The sequence below is a fragment of the Triticum urartu genome, chromosome 3A (assembly GCF_056163025.1).
Source record: "Triticum urartu cultivar PI428250 chromosome 3A, HENAU_Tu73, whole genome shotgun sequence".
Classification (NCBI taxonomy): Eukaryota; Viridiplantae; Streptophyta; class Magnoliopsida; order Poales; family Poaceae; genus Triticum; species Triticum urartu.
The window spans coordinates 490,374,310-490,382,627 of record NC_141875.1 but is presented as its reverse complement, the minus strand read 5'-3'; the positions used below and the strand labels follow the sequence as shown (position 1 = coordinate 490,382,627).

At 41.3% G+C, this 8,318-nt stretch overlaps 1 protein-coding gene across 1 annotated transcript; it reads left to right on the top strand.

Annotated features, from left to right (window-relative positions):
* Positions 1-400: 400 nt before the first annotated feature.
* Positions 401-5,519, top strand: LOC125544567 (putative ubiquitin-conjugating enzyme E2 38). The gene is made up of 8 exons (XM_048708300.2): positions 401-586; positions 685-796; positions 2,300-2,434; positions 2,526-3,050; positions 3,127-3,190; positions 3,447-3,586; positions 3,702-4,013; positions 5,155-5,519. Exons 1-8 carry the CDS (start codon positions 567-569, stop codon positions 5,437-5,439), a joined length of 1,593 nt encoding a protein of 530 aa, XP_048564257.1. The 5' UTR covers positions 401-566; the 3' UTR covers positions 5,440-5,519.
* Positions 5,520-8,318: the final 2,799 nt, after the last annotated feature.

Genomic DNA, 8,318 nt, shown 5'->3' with positions numbered 1-8,318 from the left:
CGTGTTAGAGTTGCCCTTGGATCTCTCCATTTGGATCGGAAAAGTCAGAGCAAGACAACTACTTTCTCCATTCCAAAATAGATGCCTCAATTTTGTACTAATTTTAGTACAAAGTTGAGTCATCTATTTTGAATGGAGGAAGTACTATATCACCAAATCATCCAACCTACCCCAAAAAAAACCAAATCATCCAACCTTGGAAAGATCCGCAGGTTATCCAGAAGGACGAATCACCAAACAAACCAAAGGGACCAGCCCGGACCCCCCACCCATCCACACCTCCAGTTGACCGGTGTGCCCCCACACGCCAGATTCGCGTCAGGCCAGGCCCACTTCCCTGGCCCGAAAGAGGGAGCCCCACTCTTTCCGAATCCCACGAACCAAAGCGGAAAGGAAAGGCCAAAATATTTGGACCCTTTCTTTCCCCTTCCCTTCTATTCCTCACGCTTTTTATCGCAAAAATCTCTCTCGCCCCGCACGCGCCGGCGCACCCAAAACAGAACCCCCCATCACGCGCGCAGCCCGCCGCCGTCGCCGACGAGCGCATTTGCCGCCTCCCCCCTCCCATGGCGGAGGGATCTTCCAGGCGAGTGCGCCGCCCTTCTCCGCTCCACCCGCCGCGCTCCCCTGGTACGGTTCGGTTTCTGATGGGTCTTTTGTTTCGGATGTTGGTTTTGGTCGCAGGAGTTATCCCTTCGGGGGAAGCTTGGTGTTGGACGACCCGGACGTCGTCGAGGTGCCGCCGGAGGTCGCCGCTGGATGGAACTCCGTCAGCCAGAAGCGGAAGCGGGCCCAGGTGATGTGGAGCCTGGAAAGGCGGCTGCCTTTTTAAGTACTTTTTTTTCCTCTGTCGAGCTGTCGTGGACTGTTCGATGCTCGATGGTGAAATCCCAACCCGCACGCATGGTGTGGTGAGGATTAGGGTTGCGATGCATTTTTGGTGCCGTAAGTTTAAACGTATTATCTAGGTTATGTTCGAATTGTTTGTATGATGTTTGCATGATCTGTACAAGTTCAGTTATAGTTTCAGGTGGCTGGTCCCAGTCCCACGTTTCTGACTGTCCGATTGAGTATTGTACTGGTTCGAATGAATTTTGTATGATTGTTCCTTCGATTAGTAGGATTTTTGCCTCAATATTAACGGTTGGCATAAGCTGTGATTTCTGTCCAAGGTAGTAGGATACTGAGGCATATCATCAGAAATACTACTTCATGGAAGGTAGTAATATGCCCCAGCATCCTCAGTAGTCAGATGAATGTGAAGCGATAGGGTGTCATCTGACTTTTCTTTTGACAAACAGTGATTTGACCGTTTTTATGTTTCATGGATTTACCTCTTGCAAAACATTTGCAATTTCTGCAGCTGAGTATAGCCAACTCTCTTTCTAATACTCACATCCGTTTGTAAATACTCCTAGATGACATTTAGACATCTCACGATTTCCAACATTCATCTTTGCATTAATTTTTGTAGGCACATGTTAGTAGAGAATTATGAACTTTTATAGCATGCACATATTTCTCATGAAAAATCTAACGGTATTAGTTTCAACTTAGCAATCTAAATATTCTAGTAATAGCAATCTAAATATTCTAGTAAATGCGCATGTGCAATGCACGTTGATATCATGTAGGGTATTAATTGAGAGTTAAAAAAGGTGACATTAATTGCATGCTGATGTATTAGGTAGGATATGTTTTTAGGGAAGGTAGTATTAATTGCACGGTTTGTGCTAATGTTAATATTTGGTATGATAATGATTGCACGCTAAACATGTTGAGTACTCACCATTGGAGCAATGTAGGTCATTAGATGCACATGGTTTGATGGCCGAGATTAGTTGGATCTGCCCCTTTGGGTCTTTTTATATTGGTATATAACTATATATAGTAGATGATACATTATCCCTGTATGAACGAACTAGAGTCTTGTTATGTGGCTTCTTTTTGTAAAGAGCGCCACAGTGCCTAACAGTTATGCTGTTAGTTTTATGTGGGAAAGTTAGTCTCTATCAATAAAAGAAGAATCAACAATACATACACAAATGTAAACAAAACTACAAGAACATCAACTGGAAACCAAATGAGGCTGTCATGTTTCTCTCGCTTTGCCTTTTGCAAAATGCATGGCAATCTCTCTTTCTTTCTCTCCTGCCCCCACAAAATCAACATAAGTGCGTGATCGCATTGTATAATGTGGGAGTGCAATGGTTGGCATTTCTTTTAGTCTTCAAAGAAGTTCATGCTGTGAATGTACCACACAGCCTCTTTTTTTAACCGTCACATGTTTAATAAACAGGTTGCTCCTCATGAAATAATCGAACTTGATGCTGATGATGATCATGACGGAGTTACAATCATTGATGCAAAGACATCAGATTACAAGAATAAACAAGCTGTTGGTCATCCTGTAAATTGCTGGAAGAATGCAAAGGTGGGTCCTTTGCGTACTTGCTTACTTTTGGTGCCATTGGTTTGTGCAATCTACCATTGATTGATACATGCTTCTCTGTTGGAACACTCAGATTGGCTTGGCGGCCGAGGACATTGCTTGCCCAAGTGCTATTTCTGCCAAAGTTGTTTATCCGTGGGATGCCCTGGGAACTTACTATGGAGGTCCCAAACTTCCAATTTATGGCTTGCCTACGGATTTTGCTGGCCCAAGTTCTTTTGCTTCTTATCCATGGCAAAGCGTAGGAACTTACCATACAGGTACATTGCCTCCAGCTTATTTTGATGATGTTTTGGGGGCAGTTGGAGAGGAACACTACGCTTATGATGAAGATGATTTCAGTAACTATAGTTACAACACTCCTCTGATGGAAAACGATAGCAGCTTTAACTTGAATGTGGATCATTACGGCTTTCCACCTAGTGTGGGGTTGTATTTACCAAGGGGACATGTGGCCCCTGCTGATTCAACGCAGCAGCGGCAGCAAGTTAAGATTGTGGAAAGTGAAATTGAGGAAAAGTATAAGGCATTTAAGCAGTTTGATACTGTTGGTGACCACAGTGATCACTTTTATTTGAAGTTTCGGACCGTGAAGAAGGTAGTGCTTTGTATTCTGTTGATGCTCTGTCCGCATTCCATCTTCTTACTTCAGTACTAAGTTGTCACTTTAACAGCCATCAAAGGACTGGGTGAAGAGAATTCAGCATGAATGGAAAGTTCTAGGGAAAGATTTACCAGGTAAGGGACAAAATATTTATGGTCTATTTGCCAAAGACGTTGCACATTTCTTCTATTGCCTTTCCTTTCCTCCCTTTGTGCGTCCACAGCGAGTGTACTGGCGATTGATGTTTACAACTACATTTGCATGTTTGAAATGACATCGAGTTCAGGCTAGCCAAATGTAACCTTTTTGGATATAATTTGGCAACTAACATGGACTCATGGAGTACAGTGGTTTCATGTACTGACTGCTAGTTTTCTCCAAATTGAACAGATACAATATTTGTAAGAGCTTATGAGGATAGAATGGACCTGCTTAGAGCTGTCATAGTTGGGCCTGCAGGCACTCCTTACCATGACGGGTTGTTCTTTTTTGATGTCTATTTCCCTTCCCAGTATCCATGTAAACCTCCTGTAAGTATTCTTTGATGTCATCTACACACATAGTATAGCTCATTCTTCATTTCTCTCTCTATTCGAAGCATGGATGTGAGAATTTGAGATGTATATATGTGACTATTATTTTCAGCAAGTGAATTACCGCTCTGGAGGTCTGCGGCTTAATCCAAATCTCTATGCCTGTGGGAAAGTCTGCCTTAGCCTCTTAAACACATGGACTGGTAGTGGGTGTGAGATGTGGAACCCATCCACTTCAACTATGTTGCAGGTCCTGGTCTCCATTCAAGCCTTGGTGCTGAATGCTAAACCTTATTTCAATGAACCTGGTCATTCGATGTATGCTAACACACCCCTTGGGGAGAAGCAGTCCCTGGCTTATAATGAAGAGACTTTTCTGCTATCCTGTAGAACCATGCTGTATTCTCTTCGCAATCCACCAAAGGTATGAATATCTATACACTGGTGCTATGTTTTCCTTTTCTAGTTTTCTGGATGTCAGAAATGTCTCACTATCCCTGGTGTTGGATACACACTTCATTTGGCTGACATATGATGTCACACGGTCAGCACACGCACCATCCCAGCAGTTAAATGGTTTGCCCGCAATGTTTTGTACCAGCGCACGCCGTTCACACAAGGATGGCTTGAACTGTGGGCCTCATCATTTTTTTTTGCATTGGGTACCAACTTTTCAATTCTGTTCAAATGATTTAGTGCCCCGGTGCTCCGTATGCCATGACGCGCTACAAGAAGTTCTAAACATAGACGCCCCCGCCCCCGCCCCCCAACACACACACACTTTCGCACCCCTTTCCTCTGTTACAAACCAGTACCGATCTCTTGGAGGTTTATCTGTACCTGAGGACAGGTTCTTAGCTGCTTGCTTGATTGGCACAATCTGTGCAATTTTATATGTTACGTTTGTTCATCTCCTGAGAGCAGGTTGTTAATTTTTTATGGTAGAATCCATGCATTTTTTAGTTTGAATCTCATTGCTTAAGGCCAGGGTTTTTTAGTTTTTTTAACCATCTTTGAGGACCAGCTTAATTGATACCTTACGTATTAGCGTGTTTTTTCACATTTCCTCTGTACTTTGACAAGGCTTGGTGCCTTTCTGAACAAAATAGCAATAGGGGTAAAATCCAACCACGTACGGCTGTAGGATGCAGCACAGATTACCTTATTTTTTTGAGGAACAATAATTTTTTTTACCTTCTGAAGCAAAATAGCGCTGACAACCATCCCCAGGTCTCACCTGGTCAGATTTTTTTTAGGGAAACCCGGTTAGAAATATTTAATCGTGCAAACAAACAGATGTAATGTCTGAAACGGTAACTCAATAGGAGGTCAAAGAAAAATGTGTCATGGACAAAAAGTAGCCAGGATCCAATGGTTACCATAACATGCACAGGCATAGCTAACAACATGGCAGGAAATCTGCACATGATGTCATACAATTTCGTTTGTGAAGAATGTGTTTGGTGAACCAGTTGTGCTGTGTATGATCTACTCCCTCTGTGCCAAAATGTAAGAGGTATTACGAAGACTATTCATGCATTTGACCTGGCTACAACATTTTGCAGCATTTTGAGCACTTCATTGGTGGACATTTCCGGAAGTATGGGCGTGACATCCTCGTAGGATGCAAAGCTTACATGGGCGGTGCCCAAGTTGGATGCCTTGCTGGAGACGGAGTGCAAGATGTTGACGAGGGTGACAAAAGCTGCTCACAAAATTTCAAGTGCTCGCTAGAGATATTATTTAAGGGTCTCATTAACGAATTCACTGATTTAGGAGTAGCTTGTCATGAATTCCAGGCCCAGATTGTGAACTCTGGAGCTGCAGCAGACACCACATTAAGGCTATAAGTTATAGGTGATCCCAAGGATCATGTTGACCAAATTTTGTTTTGAAATAAACATATAGTCATTGGTTCTATCGTCGGAAATATGACAGGCGTAGTCCGTGTGAATACCTCCCTTTTCCCACCGTTGAGCTAGTGCCAACTCTAACCGGCCTAGGCAAACAGACGTAATTTTAGGGACCTCCTTTTCAGCGCCTTAAGCGCCTTTTTTTTGAGGTGTCTTAAGCGGAAAATCCTATTCGCCGCTCGCTTTGGCGAACTGTCGAGCGATGGCACAGAGCAGCGCAGCTAGCGACAGACATTGGCCGGCCCACTTACACATAATGTGTCCAACCGGTTTTGGGAACCTTCTAGAAAGTTCCCTGAACCGGGTTTTTTCCTGTATCGTTTTTTTCTGGTTCTTTTTTGGCTTTCTATTTTTTTATTTCTCTTTTTTTTCTGTTTCTGTTTCTTTTTGATTTTTACGTTTTTTGTTTTTCGTTTCATTTTATTTTTCAAGTTTATTTTTCTTTTTCAGAACATGTTTGCAGTTTTACAAAATATTTACGATTTTCTTTTTTATTTCTTTTTCTTTTCTTCTCTTCCTATAAAAATTTTTGATTTTTTTTTAATTTTGTTCATGTTTTCAAAAAATGTTCTCAAAATTCGAAAATTGTTCTCATTACAAAAAAGTATAAAACTTTCAAAATTCAGAAAATGTATCGGATTTCAATTTTTTGTTCACGTATTCAAAAAATGTTCGCGCTTCCAAATTTGTTCAGGATTTTTCAAAATTGCTCGCCATTTCAGAGTATGTTCTCAAGATTTAAAAAATGTTTTGTGCTTTAAAAAATTGTTCGCGGTTCCAAATTTGTTCAGGATTTTTCAAAATTGTTCTCCATTTCAAAATTTGTTCTCAAGATTCAAAAAAAGTTTGGGAATTGAAAAAAAAATGTTCCAGCTTTCCAAATTTGTTCACAATTCAATAATAGTTCATGTTTTTCAATTTTGTTCACAAATTCAGAAAATGTTCTGGAAATCTTAAAAATGTAATCATTTTTATTTTTTGTTCACAAATTCAAGAAATGTTCCCCTTTTTCAAATTTGTTCACATCATCAAAATGTTCCTGTTTTACAAAATTTGTACGAAAATTCGGAAAATGTTTTTGTTTTGAAGAAAATATTCTTAATTTCGAAAAAAATTCAGTTGTAGGAGGTCGTCGGTTCCACCCAATAAATGGACTGTAGTTTTTGAGATTTTTTGCGAATTAATGTTTAAGTTTTGTCTCTGTTGTGTACGTCTTTAACAGTCGCGCTGCTAATTGAACATGAGAACGTCTACGTCGTAGTGGTTTGCATGGCAGTCCAATTAGTGCAAAGTCGCGTGTTCGAGTTACAGTGATAGCGCTATTTTCGTTTTTGTGATTTTCCATCTCGGGAACGTGCCGCCACGTGCCACTGTAAATGGGCCAGCCCACGCTAGCCGCTCTTGTGCGAAGCGCCGACACTTTGCCGCAGCGAGCGGCCTATAGGAGGTCCGGTCTTAAGCGCCAGGTTGGCCGAGCGCTCATGCGCCTCCTCGAGTGGGCCGGCCCAAATACACGTGAACACTGCGTCCCTCGCTCTGTCGCTTCCTGCATCGCTCCCTCCGTAGTCCAGTTTGATCGTTCGGTTGGATGGACTAGCTGACCGTTGACCATTTGGCCACTAACCATCTGACCAAAGACTTTTCCAGAAAAAAATCATGAAATTGAAAAAAAGTTCATCAGATTTGAAAAAAAGTTCATCGATTTTTGAAACAGTTCAACAAATTTGAAAAAAAGTTCATCAAATTTTGAAAAAAAGTTCATCAGATTTTGAAAAAAATTCATTGGATTGGAAAAAAGTTCATCAAATTTTGAAAAAATTCATTGATTTTGAAAATAGTTCATCAGATTTGAAAAAAGTTCATCGAATTTGAAAAAAAATCACAAATCTGAAAAAGTTCATCGATTTGAAAAAAAAGTTCATCGAACTTGGAAGAAGAAAATGGAAAAAACAGTAAAAGGGAAAAATAGAAAACAAAAAAGGAAAACAGAAAAAGGTAAAAGGTAAAAGAAAGCAAAAGTTCATTCTTAACAAGTCCTGTGTGGTGGCGTGCTGGTTACACCCGTGGTACTACGTGCGCGAGGTCGCTGGTCCGAATCATTTTAACCCGCTTTTTGTTTGTTTGGGTCGGCCGAAGGGGGCAATGTCCACCCTCATCCATGTCTAACCTGCTATTTTCGTTTTTGTGATTTTCCATCTCGGGAACGTGCCGCCACGTGCCACTGTAAATGGGCCAGCCCACGCTAGCCGCTCTTGTGCGAAGCGCCGACACTTTGCCGCAGCGAGCGGCCTATAGGAGGTCCGGTCTTAAGCGCCAGGTTGGCCGAGCGCTCATGCGCCTCCTCGAGTGGGCCGGCCCAAATACACGTGAACACTGCGTCCCTCGCTCTGTCGCTTCCTGCATCGCTCCCTCCGTAGTCCAGTTTGATCGTTCGGTTGGATGGACTAGCTGACCGTTGACCATTTGGCCACTAACCATCTGACCAAAGACTTTTCCAGAAAAAAATCATGAAATTGAAAAAAAGTTCATCAGATTTGAAAAAAAGTTCATCGATTTTTGAAACAGTTCAACAAATTTGAAAAAAAGTTCATCAAATTTTGAAAAAAAGTTCATCAGATTTTGAAAAAAATTCATTGGATTGGAAAAAAGTTCATCAAATTTTGAAAAAATTCATTGATTTTGAAAATAGTTCATCAGATTTGAAAAAAGTTCATCGAATTTGAAAAAAAAATCACAAATCTGAAAAAGTTCATCGATTTGAAAAAAAAGTTCATCGAACTTGGAAGAAGAAAATGGAAAAAACAGTAAAAGGGAAA

Bases quoted from the DNA above. Each gene is read 5' to 3' on its own strand.
- LOC125544567 (XM_048708300.2), top strand. From the start codon at position 567: ATGGCGGAGGGATCTTCCAG. The intron at 797-2,299 runs GTGATGTGGAGC...TTTAATAAACAG, and splicing joins AGAAGCGGAAGCGGGCCCAG to GTTGCTCCTCATGAAATAAT. The intron at 3,587-3,701 runs GTAAGTATTCTT...TATTATTTTCAG, and splicing joins AGTATCCATGTAAACCTCCT to CAAGTGAATTACCGCTCTGG.